At 37.5% G+C, this 24184-nt stretch overlaps 1 protein-coding gene across 6 annotated transcripts in view; it reads left to right on the top strand.

Moving 5' to 3' along the window:
* LOC129352060 (RNA-binding Raly-like protein) overlaps positions 1-22304 on the top strand; it is a 107324-nt gene extending 85020 nt beyond the window's left edge. For all 6 annotated transcript variants that reach the window (XM_055020858.1, XM_055020859.1, XM_055020860.1 and 3 more), the window contains 7 exons: positions 4235-4310; positions 6392-6439; positions 8050-8234; positions 12204-12317; positions 14499-14668; positions 17069-17107; positions 20325-22304. In XM_055020858.1, the coding sequence (XP_054876833.1) occupies positions 4235-4310; positions 6392-6439; positions 8050-8234; positions 12204-12317; positions 14499-14668; positions 17069-17101 (626 nt within the window). In that variant the 3' untranslated portion in view covers positions 17102-17107; positions 20325-22304. The remainder of the gene's footprint in view (positions 1-4234; positions 4311-6391; positions 6440-8049; positions 8235-12203; positions 12318-14498; positions 14669-17068; positions 17108-20324) is intronic.
* Positions 22305-24184: the final 1880 nt, after the last annotated feature.

The raw sequence follows: 24184 nt of genomic DNA on the forward strand, positions 1-24184 counted from the left end.
AGAAATGACAAAAATAGCCGGCACATTTAACTTGGTTAAATGTGCCGATTTCTTCATCCGCTTTGTTGTAAGAATCGTCTGCAGAAAAAACAGTCACTAAAATAATTATAAATTTAACTGAATCACAAATAAACTGTCATTTCTGGATTTGCAAAATGAGCCTCAGGAGTTTTTAAATCTTTCAGAAAACATCTTAAACAACAAAAAGTGTCAGTTTTGTTGCTGAACCTCCACCCATCTCTTCTGACCTTCTGTTGACTCCTGCTAGCCATCGCCTGTTAGCTCCTCTCTGAGCCTCGGGCTATTAGCTGGTGTTCCCCTTGTTCCGTCTGAAGGAGGGAGAGAGATTTTCAGAGAGGAAGATAAAGCTGCAGAGACAGAGTGGGATTTGTTGTGGCTTCTTCTGGTCCGACAGCTCACACTCCCTCCAGGAATGAGATTTGCATTCCCTCCGTTCACTTTTCTGTTTTCGTTTCCAGTAAATTGTCTTACATCTCGGCTTATGGCCTCGATTTATTGGGAAACGCATTGTTTTTATTGTGCTGCTGTTTTTCCACCCTTGTTAATGAAAGAAGATGGGAAGTAGGAGCTTTCTTCAGCTGTGCAGGTGTCACGCAGAAAAGACCCCGCAGCTCTGAAACGTCTCATAATGAGCCGCCTCAGTGTGAAGAGACGGAGAGAAGAAACGCAGCGTCTGATCAGGCGACGGAGGGTGATCGGGGCTAGATACTGTCTTTTGTGAGTGTGAAGGAGAAGGAGGAGACGTTGAAGGATTGGATGATGCTCAGGTTACAGAAGGATGCACAAGGAAGAGGAGGGTGAGGGAGACGGAGATGTAAGGCAACAAATGAGACCAATAAAACACAGGGGCAGCTTCCTCCGGGGAGTCACGGATCCTTGTTTTCCTGACAGAAGAACACAAGCCTGTCTGGGTGATTACTTGCACTCTGTGGCTCAATCTTTCCGCTGCAGTTTTACTCTTCTTTTTTTTTTTTTTTTTACCCATAACAATGCTCACTCATTGAAACAAAGCTCTGCTCATCGCAGTCTCTGCTGACGGACAGGGACCTTCCTTCTGAGAATAACAGTAAAGGAGAATCAAGCTCAAACCTGCCTAAGCAAGTTGTTGGGGCATCAAAATTCACGTTGCATCATGTGCACATTTACATAGCTGCGAGCTGGAGCTGTCTTTTTGTTTTTAGACCACAGACAGAAACCTTCAGAAGCCTCTTTAACTTATGCAGCACCACAGACAGCTCCATCTCCTTCTCTGGCTCCCCCAGCTGCACATCGAGCTGCCAAACAAGTCAGAACAACAGAACAAAGGGAGGAAACTAAGTAAAGGAAAAAACAACCAGTGTGGTCACTTACCCAGGGAACTGCTCATACATACACGGAGGAGAGTTTGTGGCTGCAGGGGAGCAACGTGTTCAGAGAGAATAAACTGAGAAAGACCTCAACAGAATAAACTGCTATTGCTCTTCACAACACGTCCAATCCATCTGTTCTTTAGCTCATCAATTCATTGACCCGGCTTCCAATCTTTTAATAATCCCATCTATCAATTCGTCTCGTCTTTTTGATCCATCAATTCATTAATACATCAAATCAGTGTCTGTTCTGCCTTGGTCTTGATGGACCTTGAGATGGTTCTGAAAAAGAAGCAATAGGTTCTTGTACTATTTGGTCAGTCACTGCAGAAAGGAATCCTGAGTCGATGCATAAATGGCTTCAACTTCTTCTGTTTTCACACCTAATCGATTGGAGACCAAAGTTCACTTTCCACTGTGTCAAACGATCCAAACCCTTTGAAAAACTTGTTCTACCCCCTCACCTGTGGGGGCGCTGCACCAAAACCTCTGAAGAAATCACCAAGTGCAACTTTCTTTTCTTCATGAAATGTAAACAAAAATAGAGTGGTGCAGGATTTCTCTTTTGTCTTTGGTAAAAAGACTATCGAGTTAAAGACAACCATTAGTTTTGGTTGTATTTACCCAGCATGCTCTGCATTACAGTCCACTTCCTACTTTTGAAGGGGTTTCTATATTTGAGCGTTAGAAACTAGATGGTCCAGAAAATCTTTGCCTTTCTGCTCTGAATTCAATGTTTGCGCCTCACTTTTCCTGACAGCTTCACTCAGCAAATGTTGAAGCCGTATCACCCAAAATCCCAACATAGAACAGGAGGGATATGGGCCACATGTTGTTTACATCAAACTTGTTGTGTCTGGGATTGTTTTTAATTGCTTTTGGGGTTCGGATGATATAATTGCCATGCTGGCTGCCTGGCGCTAATTGAAGGTTTGCCTCCGATGTTGGTAAACCTCCAGGTTAATGAGCAAAACTGTAATTATCTTGTAAGTCGGCACTGAGGTCAAACTCTATCAAGCATGCTGACACAAAAACACGCTCATCTGGTCGTTCCACTCTTAAGAGGTGAGCGTACATAAACACACGGATTTAATCTTCTTTCTTCTGGTAGAAGGAGTTCGCCAGCAGCTTATTTCTACACCAGTGCCATCCCACTCTGAGGGATTTGGGCGCCTCCTTTTATTTGGCATCGGAAAAGCAGACGCGTGAAATATTTAGGAAAATATGTACAGCTGGAAGGGTAAAAGTGTCACAGACCGTCTTGAAGGTCTATAAGGGATTAATTCTGAGCTCTTATTTAAAATAACTTTACAAGGTTTAAGTTTCTTTGCAATGTTCATGACAATATTTCTGTTAAGTCATTACCTTAAATCAGTTATGAAGCAGAGTGCTTCTTCTCGAGTGCTTCTGTAAGCGTGATCCCAGGGACAACATAAAAAGAAGTACATGATGGGATTCTTGCACTGCCTTTAGTCAATTTACAAGGAAAGAGTTTTCCCACTTTTTGCTTCAAGTCTTTCATTTTTCACAGCTTTTATTGCGTCATTTTAACATTTAAAAGAGAATATTTGCACTGCCTATATTACATCCTGTGCATAAAACTTTCGCTCACTTAATGCAACTTTAAATACCGATGCTAAGACTGCATGTGTTGCTATGAGGTTGACTTAAAATAAAGCCAATATTTATGTATTTCATCTGAAATATTTTTTCTTTTATACATCGAGAAAGAGAAAACAGAATCATGTATTTTCAATCACTTTTTTAAACTAAATCCTAATAAAATACAATTTTATTAAAAAGGAATTAAACTCTGACATTATCGCTTTTTTTTTGTTCCTTTTATCTCCTCTCATTTTAATCCTTTATCATCTTTATCATATGCTCATAATTTTTGTTGCTGCTTATCTAAAAGGCGCGTAAATAATTGCTCCAGATATTATTGGCTGTATGAAAATTAAATTTGGCATCCAAAATAAGCAAAGTAAATCTAAATAATATTGGAGCGAGATCATTGTCCATTATTGACTCATGTTTAAAAACAAATTTCTCGTTTTACAGTATCTGTTCTGCTCTGTATGACTGCAGTTGTTCCCTTACAGTACAGACGGCGCACAGTTTAACTTCTTTCTGATTATTTTAAGGTTTGTTCATCATAATCCTAAACCATTTGTCTGAGAGATACATTTTTAAAGTGAATACTTTATTGTTAGTTAACCACTTAATAATCACAACAATGAATCACAAGTACATTGAAAAGAATATTTAGCCTCTTTTCTAATATTTTAAGATATTTAGCTAATTTTTTTAAGAAAAATTTGCTTGAAAATTGCAAAAATAATGTTTCTTTTTGTTAAACTGATATTTTGAGACTTGATACTGATTCTGGTACCTTTTTTTTCTTTTAGATTTTATTGCATTTTGAACAGTAAATTGTCAGAAAATAGGTTGGAGAAAGAAGGATAAGACATGCTTCAAATGGTCCAAAGCTCAGGGTGACGCCACCAAGGACTTTTCACTATTTCTCTTTTTTTTTTCTTAGAAATGTGAGGTCAATAAACTGAATCAGGTGGATTTTGAAGCTGGGATGATTCAGATTCATGTTAGAAATAAGTGGCCTTACAATCAGAAAGTATTTATTAGAAAATTAACAGAGTTGCCGGATAAAAATACTGTTTCTGGAAGCAGATTTTGCAGAAATGTGGGAAAATTTTAGACCCTTCCACATTGCGCAGACATTTTGCAGATAATTAGACAACCCAGATTGAAGGGTAACATCTTATTTTTGCTGTGTGGAGTGTTATCTGTGAATTTTCCTTGGATGTACCTTGACTGACGAGTTTTTTCTCTTTTTGTTTTTACAGACATAAACATGGCGGGCGAGCCCAAGCCTTACAGGCCCAAAGGCGGCTCCAAGCGGCCGCTCTCAGCTGTTTACAGGTACGACTCGTCCTCCTTTGAACATTCAGCGAGTTCATTCACCACCGTCATGAATATTAACCTGCTTTTGCATCCAGCTGCTGCTGATGTAAATCTGCTGTAATCTTTAAAATATGAGGATTCCTTATTATGCTTCCCTCCTTCCCCTCGTTTGAACCTTGCATTTCCAATTAACGGCATGATTTTTGCATTTCTGAGGCCTGACTTCAGTTTATACAGCAGAAGCAGTGAAAGCTCAGAGGAATTAATGTTGTGTGAGCTTCATTAAACATGACCCCGATTTTCTGCCCAGTGCGCATTTCATTTCGTGCAAAGAACCCTGACAGCATGTTTACTGGAGTCTGACGTGACAAAGGTCCAGATTTGTTTCGTATTCAAAGGAACGCTCATGTTTTCTGATACTTTTCCTAAAGTTAACAATCCAACAAATTAACTCTGCCTTTTGTTGTTAGTTTTTCATTACATGTCTGGTTTAAGTAATTTATCAGCTTGTGTAGTGTTACCATGCATCCTCATTTGCATTTTGTTGCTGCGAGAAGGATGTGAAATGGTAATTATAGCCCACAAGTGAGAGAGATTTCTCCTAAATGAAACATCATAAATTTTAAGTTAAATTCCCGCAGGACAAACTGGACTGTTTTATTTTAATTCTTTTTTCATTTCAGGCATCGTCCACATTTTTAAGTCCTAAAGTCATTTATTTTCTCGCTTTCTGGAGTTTTTTAAAAGAAAAAAAATTTTCCATGGTACAACAGGTATAATAAAACAAAATGACATAAAAAATGTTCTAGTTCAGTATTTCAATCTAAAAAGAGGAAAAAACCAATTGTCAAAATGTTTTTCTGATCTTTTTGAAATGACAGAAAATACACAAACAGCAAAAACAAACAAAGAAATTGATTAAAACTTTGACTAAAATTTAATTTAAAAAAAAGCAATTTCTGGAGTAATTGACAACAATTACTCAGATGAATGTGTCAAACATCATTTTTCATGTACTTTGGTTTCCTTCTGACATAAGAAGAGCTGACTGAGGGTAAAGGTTTGAAAGATTTCCCCAGAAAATATAAACATATCCATTCCATTGTATGGAAAATAAAAGCGCGCATGCCGAGATGCGGCTATTCAAAGAAGATCAGGGTCAGAATACCTTCACTAAACCTACTTCATGTTGATGTTAGAGCTGCAGTTTGTAACTTTTATAAACAATTTATTTTTCACATATAAATTGTCACCATGTTAAGAAACAGATAATCTGTAAAAAATAATAAAATAAAATAAAAAAATAGGGAGGAAGGAAGAAAGCAAACATGTGAGTCTAATGCTAAAGTCTTTTGCCAAAGGAAGGAAAGAAAGGAAGGAAATCAAACTTACCACCTCCTCCCTGTGCTCCTTTTGTCATCTACAGAACCAGGAGGAAGGTCTTAGCGCTGTCAATCATGCATGTGTCCTGTATGTGCTGGTCAATGTGCTAGTTTATCCGCCATCATCGGTGAAAATGCTAACTACCCTGAGCATCCACAGCAGGCTGCAGTGTGGAGAATCAGCCGTAGTATAGCACACAGTAAGTGGAAGGTCTTGAGCAGCATGTACACAGGAATGATTGACAGCGCTAAGACCCTTGTCTTGGCTCTGATTGGTTCTTTCTGACTGAGCTGTGTATTTCTCTACATAACACTTGGGAGAAGGCGGAGAAGTTATATTATTTTTATTTAAACCAATCATCTGTCTCATATTCTACTGTCAGGATGTAGTGACAATTTTAACAAATATGCAAAAGACATTCTTTATAAAAGTCTCATTAAGTGCATGGCCTGAAGCTAGCTTTCATCTCCCATAAGCAACAAGGAAACCATGAAGGTTTTTTTTTTTTTTTACCTGTGATGGAAATCACCTTGATATGTGAACATTTCTCAGTGCACAGCTGAATATTTAAGGGTGTGAAGATGCATTTTTATAGGAGAGAATGTGTTTTTTTCTCTCAGTGCGATAATTATGGCTCACAGCAAATGAAAACAGAGCAGCTGACCTCGCAGAGAGTAAGGGAGTTTTTCTCTTTGTCTCTTCTGTTTCTCTTGTAGCGGTTACGAGTTTGATTACGAATACTACAGGGATGATTTCTACAGCAGGTATGCATCATCCATTTTTATATCTTAAGATTGTTGTTACCTGTTGCCCAAGCCAGTCCCGTCTCAGTTAATGTTGCAGGAAGGTAAAACTGAAATACAGTGAAAGGAAGTGTTTATAATCCTTAACATTTGTCATATTTTATTGCATTACAAACACAAACTTTGGTGTGTTTTATTGAGATTTTATGTGATGGACCAAGACAAGTTGTCAAATCTTACAAGTGCAGGGAGTTTTTACTGCGCCTACATCTAAGTCTTATGGTATAAATCTCTACCAGCTTCGTACATCCAGTGGCTGACTGGTTTTATTTTCTCATGTGAAATAGCTTGAGCTTAGTCAGGCCGGAAGGAGCATCTCAGAGTATCAGTTTTCAAGTCAAGTCCACATATTTCCAGGTCGATCTGAACTTTGACAGGACAATTCCCATGTATTTAGCTTAATCTATTTTCCCATTGCCTCAGGTTTCGTCTTAAAGGCTAGCATTTCCACAGCATGATGTCATGAAAATGTGCGTGTTTGTCTGTGTGCAGTTTCTGCCCAGTTTAATCAAACTCCAGTTTGTTTGAATTGAACTCTGATTAGCTTTCAGTCCACCTAAAATCGGAGTTCTCTGTTTGTTGGAACTGAACTCTGGTACGGTTTGAATGCCAGGGAGACTGCGAACTATAGCGCAGGGCATTCTGGGTAAATACAACCAAAACAAACGTGTGAGTCTAATGCGCAGAGACTTTTGCCAAAGACAGAAGAGAAATCCAATAATTACATTTGGAGCTACTCCATTTTTATTTACATTTCATGAAGAAGGACACTGCCCTCCATGTCTTCTTCTGTGGTTTTTATGTCATTTCCCTCAGTGGTTTTTGATGCAGCACCCCCATAGACAAGGAGGAGAAATGGATATCATGAAAGCGAACCAAATGTAACAAATGTTGTAATTTTGGCAAATCTTTGAGGCCTTCACTGAACCCTTTTTGTTTTGAGTGGGGACCAGCAAATGGAAAATCATCTTTTTTGCAGCCGGCTGATTAAAATTCTCTGTTTTGTTAAACACAGTCATTTGAAAACAGAAACTGTCAACTTCTCAAAACGGTTGGACATGTGAGCGCCTGACTTAAACACGTTGATGAAGGAATGTTTTGTTTTCACTCATTTATGCAGCGGCAGTAATCAGAGCACTTATCTATGGAGGCACTTTCCATTTTCTAAATGTCAGCCGTGTTGAGGTTGAGCTGCGACACCATTTGTAACTGAGAACAATCAAAGATGACGCCCTCGTTTCTCATTTAGCAGCCTCTTCTTTTCATCCTCGTCACATCCAGAGGATGTGTGGAGTGGGAAACTCGACGGCGAAAAAAAACGGAAGATATTGGTAGATTTAATCGGTAATTTCTGCCCTTTGTTTCTCTTTGCCGTCTGAAAAACAGAACAGAGAGTAAATCTATCTTGAAATACAATTCGGGGAAAAAGAGAGTCGACTTTAAAAAGAGCTGATGTGAGATAGAAACTCTTTTTAGCTCTAATAAATGGGCAAACTCTCAGCGTGATAGAGCCTCTTGTGATTTACAGAAAAAGTGTAAGTGTAATAATAGAGGTTTTTCTTTCTCTCAAGGCTTTTCGACTACCATGGCAGAGTCGCCCCCCCACCCAGAGCTGTGATCCCCCTGAAACGCTCCAGGGTCCTCGCTCCTTCCTCTCGCCGTGGGAAGACTTCCTTCCCTGTCAAAACATCCTCCTCTTCTTCCTCTTCATCCTCCAGACCTCCAACATCATCATCCTCCTCCTCAGGTGTCAAATGTACGTACAACAAGACTTTTCTACTCCGTTTTTTGCACCAATTACATGTACGATTTTTGCAAGCTGTGCTCCTGCAGTTCAGGACAAGCTGAACCAAATCGCAGAGCCGGCTCACGTCGTCTTTCCAGCCAGACTGCACACATCTGGATCTAATTTGCTTCCCTAATTAACTCGATAGGCATTAAAACATGCTAGGTGTAATTAAAGCGAGATTGAGAACATCTCTGTGGGTCAGCTGTGCTTTCCCAAACATTAGTCTCCATCTATCTAGTGTAATTGTTTGTTTCACAGTTGGCAGTCTGGGCCGGTGTTATCAGCGTTAGCAGCTTGGTGAGTTCTGTCAGGAGGACTCTGCTGCAGAGCCTACATACTATTACAGCCACGAAAGGGGGGAAAAAAAGACAATCTCCTGTCCTCTTTTTTGGGGGAAAAAGTCAATAAATTCTCTGCTGTGTCTAAGCTGAACTTCTGTACTTTGGGGAGACTAATTTTCCCTTGCCAAGACAATGAAAAGTCCGGGTTTGTATTGACTTTGACTCAAATAGAATACATTTAGAATATCTAATCCGTCTGCTGCCAGGTTAACCTGAAATAGATGCACAATTAATTATTCACTTTAGGAAAACAAAGCAAAAAACTAATCAAAATAATATCTGTTTAATGAGATTTGTGATTTAGGTGCATTTCCACTGCAGGAAGTTGGCTCAAATCTCACAAATAAAGGAATAATCTATTAACCACTCTGAAGTAAAAGTTTGTCACAATATTTTGTAGTACAATTGTGACTAAAAACAACAATGAGAAGTATTGATTACTTTTTTAGGCTGCTCTTGAGCAACTAATTTTATGTCTTTCTAGCGAACATCAAATTTATTAGGTTAATTTGTCTTCGTAAATTGTGCCTAGTGATGAATGTATCTACGCACGGCCCTCCCATTGTGCCTGTTCTCCTACTCACTGGTTGCTGGTCCGTGACAAGACCACCATGCATACACACACACCCACACACACACACACACACACCCACACACTCACTTCTATTTTAAAGATAAATGCATATTTTTGGACTTGAAGAAAGCAAGAGCACTCATGCACTTGAGTAAGATAAAAGACCAGGATTTTATCTGCATTATGACGCATCCTGTTCTGTAACACAAGTCTGCCTGTGTTTGACCTTGCTCGCCTCATGTGGTTTATTTCGATAACGAGTCATTTTATCACCAATCGTTCTTGGTTTTCACTGCAAAAAGTGATATTCAGGTCTGTTTTCTTGATCTTCTCAATCAAAGCAGAGCATTCTCGGCTTTTCAGGCTCTGTGTCCTGGTAGTTTTGTTGTCAGGAAGTGAAGCAATAATGGAGATTTTAGAACAAAGTCTGGAGGATTTGAAATAATGAAAAAGTCAAGTCAGGATTTTTGCTGGAAAGCTGACATGAATAATTTGGTGCTGAAGTTCTTGTTAGATTGGATTTACAATCGTGTGGTCAAATTTTACTAATGTGCAATTAATTTGTGTAACTCTGATTACCATTTTGTAGTTTTAAAAGTCCCTCAGTATTTGATTCTTGTGCGGTTTTGCAGGATTTACTCAATATTCCTCAAACAGAATATTTGTTTGTCACAATGAGGTCATAAAATGCCTAAAATTAGACCAATTGCTCATCCCCTAGAGCTTCGCTGAAGCTTCCTAAATAACAACAGATTTTTCCGTATCTTTCCACTGAAAGCGCAGCTATCTAAGATGCAGTTGATGAATCATCTGCTAGATACGAGTGCATACGTTTCCTCTCAGCAGCTTAGTAGTTGATAACACAAAAGGAAAGAGGCCTGGAGGTCCAGATAAATTAAAAACTGTTCCACTCTGTTTTATCATCAAAGGACTCCCAGTGAGCTTCCCAGAGCCGGCGGAAATGTTGCTGGAATATCACTGGACTTAGAAAGAGAGTGTATTTACAGATACCGTTTTGTAGGTGATGCAGGAGATAGAAACACTTTACTCTTCCCCTGGACTTCCCCCATATAGATGTGATTATATGTCTGGTGTCTTCGCCCTTTTTTATTTTATCAACAATAAGTAGCAGCTTTAGAAAACAATATGAGAACAGCTCCTGCGGTTTACTATAACAAATTACCTTTAGATTCTAATCACTGCAGCTATATTTTTTGGGCTTTCTTTCTTTATTACATGGACATATTAATCTTCCAGCTTCATCTAAAAAACATTGTGCATTGACGGATATGTAGCAGAGGAAACTGGATCATTATGAAAACTGGTGAAAGATTAAAATGTGCTTCACTCTGAGGGAATTCGTATTTTGTTTTTTGTTTTTTTTGTTTTGGGTTTTTTCAGACGGTTATGTTTCATTCATGATTTTTTGTTTTTGTTCACAGACTTTGGCTGCGATCTGTGTTGTGATGAGTGGGTGTACATATGCACATACATCACAGAATCATGCTTTCTTGATAGCAAACTAGTGTGTTTTTGTTTTATTTCCTCCGCGTTTCCTTCCTCTGGTTTCCAGCTCACGCTTTGCAGGAACTTGTGGGCTTGTTTATAGATTGAATCTGATAGGTGTCAAGCCGAATTTTCTGTTTTCTTCTCAACTTTTAGCATCTGTATTTCCGCCCGCCTCTTCAGATATGACACACTTCATCCACCGAGGGTTGAGAAATAAGATTATGTTATTACCTCATGGTCTGAGTTCCTTAATCTGCTCAGCTTGAGCACGTCCTCGTTTCAGCTGTCTGAATTTATTGCGGCAGCTCCTCTGATAAGTGCTTTTATTTTCAGCTGCTATTTCCTATTTCCTTATGACATATCAAGGTTAAGTCTCAAACTTTGACATAATCCAGTTCTGCTTCAGCCCCTCAACCTAAACCCTCGGTGCGTTGTTGAGAAACAGCTTGAGACCTAAAGCACAAATTACTTAAAAGTCTGTAAACAGACACTGCAGGGGGCGGGAGCGGGGGGTAAAATTATCCTGCAGCTTTCAACACTGACTTATGTTAAAATATAAAGATTCATATCTCAATATATAGGGATGTTATGTATTTAAAGGCATTTTGACTAATAAAATGATTTCTTCCCTAAATTGTAATCACCTAATTTTGATTTTACTGTTGTCAAATTTGGATTAATGGACATAATCCAATAATAATGAACATAAAGAAGGATAGTTTAGATTTTTAAGGTGGTCTTAATTTTTTTTTATTTTGGTCTGAAGTAATTAGTACTCCAAAATTTCTAAAAGTAATAAGCCAAGGTATGCCCTGCAAAAATACAAAATCTTACCAACTATTTTTAGTCTAATTTCTAGTGCAAATATCTTAGTACATTTGACATAAGACAAAATAACTTACAAGCAACTTTCAGCAAGATATAGGAGCTTGTTTTAAGTAAATAATTCCTTAAAATTTATAAAAAAGTATTTGTTTCACTGGCAGATTATTTCACTTATTAAATGTTTTGTTATAAGTGAAATAATCTGCCAATGGAACAAGTACTATTCTGTCAATATTAAGGAATTTCTTACTTAAAACAAGCTCCTATTTCTTGCTAAAATTGCATAGTCTGTAGGTACTTGCTTCTAAGACTGAGAAGTCAAAAATCCACCTTTTACATCATTATGCATGCTTTAGGGTCTGCAATGTCATGCTGTAAAACATTTTTTGGTTTGTTTTTTTTTGTCAGATGCTGGCACTGCTTGTGGGAAACGTGCTGCTGCACGGCATGGTGGCTGTAAGCTGTGCACTAATCTTTAAATTGAAAAACAGCACGTCTTCAGTCTTAGCTGGATAACCTGTCAGTAAAGTTCTGATTGAGACGCTCTTTCCCCGTGGAAGATTTGACTCGGTGTGATGAGGGGATTAATGAGAAACATCAAACAGTAAAATTAAATCACTGCAGAACCAGAACCAGCCAGTTAGGGCTACCTGAGGTAATCCTTTGTGTTCCTTCTTGTGCTTACAGTGAAGACGGACCAGCTCCAGACCATTAAACGAGAGCTCACCCAGATCAAAATGAAGATCGACTCTTTACTGGGACGCCTGGAGAAGATTGAGAAGCAGCAGAGGACAGAATCCGGTGAGCGGCAGACACGGGGCGAAGGGAGGGAGGAGACCGAAGCACGGCGAGCGGTTACGGAAACGGAAATTAAAACGCTCACGTCGGCCATAAGTCTTTTTGACATGTTGGGAGATAAGAGCAGCAGAGCTCTCTGTCATATCAGCAGACAGATGTCAGCCCCACGCTGACTCTGTTTAAATGAGGTCTTTATAGATGTCCTACTCTGTGGGACAACCTCACAGCAGATCACTGTGAAGGTTATTCAGGAAAGGCAATGAAAAGGCCATGTCACGTGATTTTCCACCAAGAGTATTGCTCATTTCATGTTAATTCCTCACATATTGTCATAGAGCTTCAGATTTCACCAACTCATTTAGTAATCGATAAATCTGCAGCTTGAGTTTAGTGTTGCCATACTCAGACAAAATGGCTGAAAAACATAAAATATAAGCATTAAATTTTATATCAGTCAATATTAATGACTATTGATTAGTTTTTTTGTTTTAAATATTTGAAATGGCACCAAGTGGTGGTGTGACATTTCCTATTTTATCCAGTTTTCACTTCACGCTGTTGTGAATATGTCACAGGAAAAAAGACAATTAAGCTGCTTGGTGAAGTAGATGGAGGATCCATATGCAGGATTTGGAAACGCCGACGAGAAAACAATTTGCGAGGACCTCAAACACTTCCAGTCCATGTGATTGCAGGAGTCGAGGCGCATTGGCTCAGGGGAAAGAGGAGCAGCCACATTGATTTGTTGGGTTGGTCGAACACGGGTCAACAAAAAGACTAACAAGGAGCGAGACACGACTACACAGACACACAAATACTGAGCAGGTAGATAAAACCGACCGTGGGTCTTTATAAATGAGCTGAAGCAAACACAGATTCATTTAGACTTTGAGAAACAGTAAATGTTTAATTCCAGATTACTCAGTTGCCAATCAGCAGGAATGAAAATAAAGGGCACTCCTGGATTGGCTGGTTTGTAATGAGCAGCCATTAGCATGTCAAGTAATTCTTATTGTACTTAGCTACAGTTTGACAAAAGTCAGTTACTTTTATATTTTCTAAAGGTATTGGCAAAAAAAAGAAAGTCAAAGTGTAAATGATAAAAATATATAGCTTCTTATCCAAAATTAATTTCCTGCACATTTTTGTGCTTCCATTTGTGTCTCTACTGCTTCTAAAAACAGTCCAGCCATTTTCTGGCAACAAATTAATGTTTTTTATTTCATTCATCTCCCAGGTTATACTCTGCAATTTATGCTTTCAATTAACTTTAAATTACAGAGCCAAAGTTCGGTGTTTTTGTTGTAAGAACATCATTTACACACTAGTAATTTGCATTAAATTGTGTTGCTAAAATCCCCTGAACTTAGTGGAAAGCACAGATGTCGCCTCCCAATGTCTCCACAAATACAGAGAAAATATTTCTATAGTTAATGCTTTCTTTAAAGTTTTTAGCCGGTAATGTAAATACATTTTACGCCTGCTTATGACTCGAGATACAGATTAAAGCAATAACAACTTCCCTCAGAGTGTTGATTATGCATTGGCTGTGGTTGGGTTCCTACAAGACACATATTGCAGGTTTTAATTATTCCAGACCTGTGACTAATAAACGTTTTTCAAATTAAAATTGCTTTAATCTAGTTTCGGATCCTAACAGCAGTAAAATTGTGATAGTGATATTTTTGTTTATATTTTGTGTAGAAGGATGTTGAGTTCAATGTCTTCTGAGATTTTTATGTAATTTCCTCTGGTGGTTCTTGGTGCAGCGACCCCCACAGGCGAAGAGGGGAACAGGTTTTTCAAAGGTTTTGGTTCGTTCGACGCAGTGCGGCGTGAAAATGGAACAAATGGTGCATGTTTTGGTCTCTAATCAAAGCGAGTCCACTGCACTATCGTGGGTGAAAACACCCTAAGAGTGCAATGCAAAATTTCTGAAAGCTTTTTGCTTGTTGTTAAATCTTATGCCATTTTTTTCCCTAAACCTTTCACAATAATTTGGAGATCTCATCAACAGTGCTCTGAACTAATTCAACTTTTTAGTAATATGAACGGTTTATAAACACTATTTGAAGTGACTTATGAGTTCACATTTAACCCGGTTACCTGTTTAAGTGCTTGCTGCCTTCTGAATGAAAGAAAGGTGCAGTCTGTTCTCATTTTCCATGCCCTGCTCCGTTTCAGAGGTTCAAAGAAAATACGAAGACAACTGCGACTCCCTGCATGAGGAGTCTGTGTCAGAGACAGCAGAAAACTCTGGGGAGGAGGCAGGCGAGGGCGCGCTGGAAGTGGAGGCGGGCGAGATGACCGATGGAGGGGAGGACGACTACGACGAGGAGGGCAGCCACCATCTGGTAAGTGGAAAAAGGTTGACAGGGCTGACGCACTTTGGGAGATCTCAACTTGGCGCAGCCCTCACCGACTGAAAGCTAATCTTCCAGAATTATTCATGAGCACATTTCTGACAGATCAGGGCTTCGCATGAGCAAATGACACTCTATTCCAGTCTGCCCTGGCTGAAACCAGGGAAGAAAGGCTCTTCAGAGCCCCGCACTGCACACTCATACGACGCAGTAAGAGCAGGAGCCTCTACAAATACATTGCCTACATTTACAGTGAAGTGCTGGATGTAGAACAGCAGAATCTTCTTTCTCCAACAAGGTCACTGAAGGAAAACCAGAAAGAAAGTTCTGTTCAGATTTGAATAGATTAGATTCTATGTAACTTTAAAAAAAATAAAAAGTACTTTTGCATATTTCTCAAAACTATCACCAGGTAGTGACAATATGGTATAAGACAGATAATCTGTGAAAAAAAAAAGATTGAGTTCCTCTGTATCCTCCAGTGCTGTCTAAAAACAACCAATCACAACCTGGAGGCGGGTCTTAGTGCTGCCAATCACAATCTCTTTCCGTATCTCTGCCTACAGTTTTCAGATCCTTTTTCTGAATGCTAGGCTAGTTAGCATAGCCACCAATGATGACAGATAAATGTTTTCCCTGGGCAGTAAGTACATGCGGCTGATTGGCAGCATTAAGACCTGCCTCCTGGCTCTGATTGGTCGTTTTCATGCATTTCTTCAGATGGCAATAGTATCTCAGGGAGGAGATTTAGCTTCTCACAGATTATCTGTCTCATAACAAACTATTTTGTCACGGTTACAGTTTTAACAAATATGTAAAAAACAAAGTTACATACTACAACTTTAAGTCAGTAACAATTAAACAGAATGTCATGATGAATTTGTGCCAAAAAACTCTAAATTCTTGACCAGGTTGGTGTTACTACATTGTATTTTACTGCTTTCCATTACAAATAAAGAAAAACGGTTTGAATCCCACATTGTAGAAAACAGAAAATTAAATCAATCGATGACTCCAGTGAAGAAGCGGGTCTCATCAGTCTTCCATCTAATGTGATTGTTCTCTCAAAGCTTGTATCGATTGAATTCACTGAACCATTTGATCCCAGTGAGCTCGCGCTCCCAACGCTCATTTGTCACAACATTGATTCCAAAGGCAAACTGCAACAAGAAGCCATTTTTTTATCTGCATGTGGTTTTTCTAACCAAAGATAAACCTGCAGGTTCACTAGATTGGTTTGTATTTTCTTCTTTTTTTTATGTATTACATGTTTTCTGCAGATTTAAAAAGATGGAGGTCACTGTTGCTTTAAAAGCAAAATTTAATTCTGGTATTTTTTTAATATGCTTTGCACAAATTGATGCCCTTGTGGCTTGAAATTATGTTTTTGAAATTATTAAGAAAGCTCTGAAGCCAGAGCTTTTTAAAAGCCTTTAGTGTTTAACATTATTCCTGTAAATGATTTACGGTGGTTCTTTGCCTACTTGTGGCTTTTTCTTGTATTGCTGAAATGGAAAAACCTTTTAACAAAGACAGTTCTGTGTCCTGAGCCCAAATGTTTGCTGCAGAAAGGAGAACAGCACATCAAATCCCCATATATTCTCATTCTGAACAATTGAGGTTTCTCAAAGTTTTTTAAAATCTTCCATAAATCCATCCACAAAGTCACATAATCCCACCTACAGTACAATCTTGAACATCCGGTTACTGGACCAAGTTATCTTTCGTTTATGTCACTGATGTGTCATTTCGGTACCAAAAGAATCCAGACGCATTCATCTGGATTTAAATAAATTAAAATTCTGATTATGAACTTATCATAAAACGCATCACATTTCCCTAAAAATTTGTTTCTATGAGTTGCGCTTCTTTCATCTTGCTATGATTCTGTGGCCATACTGTTGGCTCTAAGTTTAAAATTGATCCATTATTACGTCTCTTCTAATGCAGGCTTTTCTGCAAAAAATAATAAAATTTGAGTGTTAGCATCTGCTGTGTGAACGTAGCTTTAGCGTTTTTCTCTGCCATGTTTCTATTTTATTTTTTTGCTGTTCGAAGGTAAATCTTCAGTTTATATCTGTGTAATCAGAGTACTAAAATTGATTATTTTTTTATTATTATTATTTTACATTTACTGAGTATAAACCAGTAAACAAAACTGTGCATTTCTTCATGAAAGCTTGCCCTACCTTCCTGTTTGAGATTTTTCAGCAACATATGAAAGCAGTTTTGCTCCCTGAAGGTTTCTTGATTACAATTTATGATAATGTATCACAAATACGGCTCTGTAAGCGCCTGCTCCAGTTGAGCTCGTATCAGCCGTGACCTTTAGAAAAACTGAAAGTACGACGAGTGAGCTCAGTCCCTTTCTCTGCATCTTCTGCCTTTCAGATAGAGAACCACGTGTCGGACATCGACAACTGAGATAAGGTAAGAGCTCTGGACTTAAAAGTCTGCGCTATGACCGGTTGTTCAGCAAAACTCCTCGTTAAAAAGACTCGCATCCAGACCTGATAGCCACTGAACTGTGTGGAGCATTTCTAAACATTCGTTAATCATCTCAGAAGTCATAAGCTCCATGACATTTAAAGAACTGGCTTTGCTGAAGGGCAGTTAATATGGAGTTCAGCAGAGGGAGCATTAATGGCATTTCAATGGGGCAGAACAGCCGATAAACAACATTCATATAATTGAATTGTGAGGTATGGGGGTGTGAATGGTTGGCCTAAAGTAAAGAGTTTCATGGCCTGCATGGTGTGGATAATGAACCAGCACCGACATCACGGCCATGATGTGATGTGCTTCAAAGTTGCTACTTTGAAACACTCAAACTGTTTCATTTTGTCACATTTCAGTGGATTTTATTCAATGCAATTTATATATGCAACAGACCACATGTTTCAAACTCGAGGCCTGTGGGCCAAACACAGCCCGTCACAGCTTTTTATCTGGCCCTCTGCGTTCTAGAATGAGATTATTTTTCAGATTGATCAATAAGTATGCTTAAATATTACTTAATCAATCAAATCAACTGAGTTTTATCTGTTGCTAAATTATATCAATCAGTCCCTCCAGTTTCTTGCAAATTATTGTGGAAATTCACACAAAATCAAGAAATCCCTGCACTTTTTCACATTAATGCATAATTGGGAGTTTATTGCAGATTTTTCTCAAAAATTGTCAAAAACTTTCCCATTTGTACCAAACAGCTGCCTCAATATTAATTAATGTCAGTTTATATCCACCAATCTGCACAGTGACTAATAAAAAGTTGCATTTACCAACATAAATAAATGCAAATATTTCCAAATTAGTACTGCAAACACTTTGATATTTATAGCAAGAAGTCACAAAACAATCATATAATTACGGAAAGACTGAAAAAATTTTCAGTGTTGTTTATTTTTAAGAATTTATTGGTATTTTAACAGTTGGTAAATGGGTTTTATCAATACATTCTGATACAACTGGCTCTTTAAAAACATCCATGATGTTGATTTGGCCCAAAACAAAAATGAGTTTGACACCCTGCAACAGACCAACACAAATTTTGGGGTCTAGTTTCAGGTGCAGATATCTTACTACACTTGAAATAAGACAAACAAACTTAAAAGGAACTTTTTAGTAAAATATAGAGGCTTGTTTTAAGTCAGTAATTGAAAACAAGCCTCTATTTCTTGCTAATGAGCTAATTGCAGGCAAGTTAGTGCAAATACTAAGATATTTCCACTAAAGTAGACCAAAAGTACTTGGTAAGATACACAGAAAAAAACTTCACCTTTTTATCAAATTGTAGCTTCATTGTCCTTAAAGAAAAAGGAATTTTTCCGTTTCTATTAATAGTTTATAAAAGAATAATTAACTTCAATTGCTGCCTTCAGTTTCTTCATCAATATTTGCTCCTCATGAGGAAAAAAAGGTTCAATTTGCATTTGATTCACATCCTCACATGGATTTAGGACTGAAGCAGGGGGATGTTCATCCTCTTTTATTCTCCAGGGCTGCCGTCAGCGTGGCTCTGTGCTTTGGGTTGCTGTCATGTTGAAAGGCAGACACTCTTCTCATGTTCGCCTGCATAATGCAGGAGAGTTTTCCCCCATGCGTTGGCTGGTTATTTTCTCCAATTCTCCTTTTCAAACAGAAGACTGTCATACTGTTTGCATAGTAGTTTAGCGATCCCTCATACACATGTATAAATGTGTAAAAACCCTTAAAATGAGTCAATCTTTTAGTGCGGTGAGAGTATCTTTAAATTAAATTGGTATAATTTTGCTTTTTTACCAATTGGTCGGCATTTTTATATTTAATTTTACGTCTGGTAAATCATTTTGTGTTATTTATTTGTATTTCAATTTAAAAAAAAACAGTGAGGACCCATTTTTAGTTTTCTACTCAGAGTTGGGTAGAAAATGTTCCTATTGAAGTGATTTACAGTCACAGCATCACACATCCTCAACTATACATAACAATGACAATGAGGTACTTTTTGGCATATCTATCAGTATATTCATTGGTCCAGTTAATTCCAAGTAGCATTCACAAAACTCAAAATATTTGTTTGTAACAGAAAACAGTTACTTTTGAATATCCCTCCCAAAAAAAGAAAAAGTTTTGCTTCTGAAGCATGCGTGTCGAACTCAAGACACCAAATTACGTCAATCAATTCATCCAGTTTTTCACAATTTTGTAACCGTGGAAATTTACAGATTCAATTTTAGTGCAATTAGGTCTGCAAAAAAATTGCATTAGTTCAATTTTTCACACTAATAAGAAACTGAGAGTTTATTCAGAATTTTTCCCAAAAATGGTGAAAGATTTGGTTTCATCCCACCTTCAGGCGGCACTATTTATTTAATTTTACAACCATCCTCAGTCTTGCTTCATGTCAAGTTGTATTCAATACGCCGAGTAACAAAAAGTCACATTTACTGTCTTGCGTAAGAAACAAATTTTCAAACTTTCTCGCAGATATTTCTGGTGGCTGCACAAAATCAGTGATTGAGATTTTTGTAAAAATCACAAAAATAATTGTAAAATCCTGCAGTGTATTTATCAAAGCTAGTTATTAATACTTTAACAACTTTTCAATGGGTTTTATCAGTACATACTGGCACAACTGGCCCTTGAAGACATTGAAGATCTTGATATTATAATAAAAATTTGTGGACTCGTTATTTAAAGAGACAGCAATCATTCTGTATGTAAACTTTTATGTTTCTAAATGCTTAAACTTTCTTTAAATTTAAGGCAAAATGTTTTAAAACAAAAGGTGGATTTTTTGTTCTGTATTCACCCCAGAGCTCCTTCTGGCAGCTGCTTGACCCACTTTCATCCAGCTCTAAAGAAATCACATAAAGCTTGTACTTTCCATGTCCTTTCCAATTTTTTTTGTCAGAGTTCACTTCAGAAAGCCTCTTTGCATGACATGTATTTAAAAACTGAAAAATCCCTCTTGAGTTTGGGCAAAATGCATGGATGGTTTCACTTGCAGGCCTGGGAAACTGTTTCTGCATTTTTAAATCTATTTATAACTGGGAAGCTTTAACATTTCTGCCTAATCCGCCTCGGATTTACGGCGTGTAAACAAACAGTGAGCATGTAGGTCTGCAGGAGAAATGGTCACTGCGTTTCTTCTTTTCCTCTGCAGGGCAAAGATTCAAGCTTCCCTGGTTGTAGGTTTTAGATTTCATCACCACCTTCGAGAGGCAGAATGAAAGGCATTTGTGAAAGATGGGGATTCTGGGACTGTAAGTTGTGTTTTGGAGACGCCAAGTCATGTTTGCAGCACAAACTGTTCAAGTAAATTTACCCAAGACCTGTTTTAACGTTTTTCTCCTGGAGTTTACTTCAAAAAGCAGCTTGTGTCACGCGGCACGAAAGGAAACAGGAAGATTTATAAATATTTGTTGATGCTTTTATGAAATGTGCTTGCGCTGTAATCTTACTACTCCTTTCTTTAGGCGTTTTTATTTCTCAAACATCAAATGAATAAATGAAGGTAAGGACAATCTCCGGTCGTAGCGTGGTGTTCAGAAAATAAATGAGACACCGCCGCCGTCTGCTTTTGGATTTGGACTCATGCATAAGCCAATAGCTGTGAGCAAAACGCCATCCAGCTTTATCCATTTATCACACAAGCGTCCCTGTGGGGCTGTTCCACCGTGCTTCTCCGCTCCTGCCAAGTTTCAGAAGCTGCGAGGGCTTCCTGTGGCAGAGCGAGCCAACCCTGGCAGGGACCTCCTGATGGGGAAGCAGGGCGCCGCTCGGCCCCGCGCATCCCAACATGCACTGCTGCTGTTCTCCCGCTTCATCTCCGTCATTCTGCACTGATTCACAGCATCTCATTCAGGCGAGTGAGCGAAGCTTTCAAAATGATCGAGGGTTTGTTTGTTTTTTCATGTGTAAGGGCCAGACTAAGAAAATCAAAAAATATATGAATAAAAGTCATAATATTATGGAAATAAACAAGATTAAAACCATAGTAATATTACAACTTTATTCTCATTGCAACTTTATTCACATATTATTTCAACTTTATTTTTGCAAAACTGCGACTTTATTCTCCTGCAGTTTTATTGTCAGAATTTTATTATCTTAACCTCATAATATTATTTAAACTTTATTCTCTTAAGTTCACATTATTTTGACTTCATTTTTTATGACTTTATTGTCATGCAAGTTTATTTTCATAATAAGACTTTATTATTAGTTTATTGAGACTTAATTCTCATTACAACTTTAGTCACATTTTTTCAACTTCATTTTTTACTTTATTCTCAAATTTATTCCCATAATTTACAGGTTAAATTATGTTGTATTCTTAAGTAAAATACAAATTTCTCTTCTTAAAATGAAATTAAAATAGATTTTTTTTACCACTTTGTAGCCATTAGTTTCTTAAAATAAATTAAGAGAAGCAGATGTTGAAACTTTAAAGCAGAATGTAAAGAAAAGCTCACTTCTCTCACTTTCATGAACAAACCCATCAGTCCTCGCAGTGCTGCCAAAAAACTGCTTAAAAAATAATGAACTGCCTTCAGCTCATTCAGTGTCTGTTTAATAATGATAAAGTGTAATATTTAGCACTATTTTTGTATCAGGACACATTTATTGAGAGAGATCTGGTTCATGTTTTCTTTATTTTGTTTTTTTATTAAGCAGTACGGTGATGCATCACATCTTTTGCAAATAAAAATAATCACACTCACAAAGAAAAAGAACAACTTCAAAAAAAGAAAACACTCCTTTCTTTCATCTGTCATCGTTTATCTGGGTCACTTCGGAGCGTTTCTGGCTCATCGCGTTCACATTCGCTGTAATTAATCCCTTCCATGTTTATTTCAGCCGACGACGACTTGTAGCAAAGTGACGCTGTGCTGACAGTTTGTTGAAAACTGGCTCGCTCCAGTATTGTGGGACTTGTAGAGACGTGTAAGTGACAACTGTTGTATAGAAATGTACATTTTTTTGTAAAGATATTTTTATCAAACGGCATGTTTACTGTAACTTTGTATTTTCAGTTTTCATTATTACTCTAACTGTTGTGAGGCTGCTGGAGTCATTGTCCTTGTAGATAACTTTGTGTTCTTATTGGTGAATAAAACTATGTGTCCTGTATTTAAATCTATCCGGTTTCATTGATTCTCTTTTTCATTTTAAACAATTAGTTTTGAAATTATAATAATAAAACCCTGAAATTATGCAACAAAAAATAAAACTGCCACACTGTCGTAAGAACTAATAAAATGAGTTTAAATTTCAGCCTGAAAATGATAGTTTCATCTTTAAAATATGCTACATAAAAAACCAAATCCTTTTGCTTCCTAATGTAATTTTAATGGCTGCATATAAATATTGATTTTTTGATAATTTTAAGACTTCTGCAGCATGTTGTTTGTTTACTGTGTTGCCATAACCAAACCAAGTCACCAATTTCAAGGGAACTTTTACTGAAATTGCTGCTTAAATAATTAAGTATTTTTATACTTAAACCTCCCCTTTATAGAGTTTAGTTTTCCAACCTAAATTAAGAAAACCAGTGAGATGAACAGACTTACATAAATGTGTTTTCAGATAGATGGAAAAGGACTTTATAGTTTTTTCTGCGTTCTGAATGTCGGCCTTACTTGTCACTTACACCCTGCAAAGGTGAACTGTCAGCAACAGATGGCTGATTCAAAGCACTCCAATTATCCTAAGTAAAAGGTAATGGTTAAAGGTTAACAAGGGCCAACTTCAATGCAACAAGTAATTAGCGAGCTGAATAAAATCCACAGGGCCGGCGCTTAGGATGGCTGGACGCAGCTGTTTAACCTCCACACGAAACTTTTCACTTCTTATTAAAGGGCTGCAGTTTATTCATCTGTATAGTTAAGACTGGAAACTCTGAGGTAAAGGAAGGAAGACTCTGTTAGTGACTATTCAGTGAAAATGAACAAGAGAATTTGCACCATTTATAGGTTTGTTCAGCCGTTTTTGATTAATGTGGAGTGGCAGACCAAGGAAATCAATCTACCTCCTTAATACTGAACAAAAATGTTCTTTTGTTACTCAAACTTGTTAGTTTTGCTTTTTTTTTTTTGTCACACAACTGTAAATTTTATGGTTAAGAATTAGAGCTGAAACTAAATATTTACTTGTATTTACAGTGAAATTGAGTCTTTTTTTTTTACCTATTTAAGGATTTTGAATAGTTATGTGTTTCCACTAATTATTTAATTGGACAAATTGAAATTACATGAACAAATTTGCTTAAGGCAAACATGTCAATTTTGAAAAAAGCTCAAATGTTTTGATTTACAATATTGTTGCAGTACGATGAGGTGTTTTTTCTGCAGTTTTCTGGCCGATCACAGATTCAAAAGCCTGACTTGTTGATTCCAATTTTGGCCCATTTTTTTTTGTCTAAAATATTGCTCAATATAGCAAGAAACTGGCGGCTACTGTTAACTGTAAATGTGTGGGCCGGTCTGTTAGTCAAACCTCTCTCATGGTGGAGCAGAAGAGGATTTTTAGATCTTTATCAAAGTAGATAAGATCGGCTTCACATGTAAAACTATAATTAAGAAAATCTGCATTTATAAATCAGTGGAATCTCAGCGGAACTGGTTTTGTTTTTATCTATATTAATTACACTTTTCCTTAAAACAAACTGCTTCATCTTGCTGAAATTAATTGTACATTATTTTTGTATGATTCCAAATGCATTTAGAGTAGAAACTAGACCAAAAGTAGAGTTTGTGTTTTTGCAGTGAACATCTAACGCTGATTTAAGTCGCTCTTACGTGTTTGACTTGAAAAATAAATGTTTCCACTGTTGAAACATAAAGTCCTAACTGGTTCCCAGGAGAAAATCTGACTTCAGAGTTTTGCAGTTGATTTTTTTGACTGGGAAGCCTGAATTTCCCAGTTCAACTGGAACAGAGCATAAATGGAAAATCGTCATAGCATAAACATGAATTATGGCTGGATTATATCATTACAGAAGTAATTTTTGCTGCCCCAATT

This window comes from Poeciliopsis prolifica, unplaced genomic scaffold (assembly GCF_027474105.1).
Source record: "Poeciliopsis prolifica strain line A6 unplaced genomic scaffold, Auburn_PproV2 SCAFFOLD072, whole genome shotgun sequence".
Taxonomy (NCBI): Eukaryota; Metazoa; Chordata; class Actinopteri; order Cyprinodontiformes; family Poeciliidae; genus Poeciliopsis; species Poeciliopsis prolifica.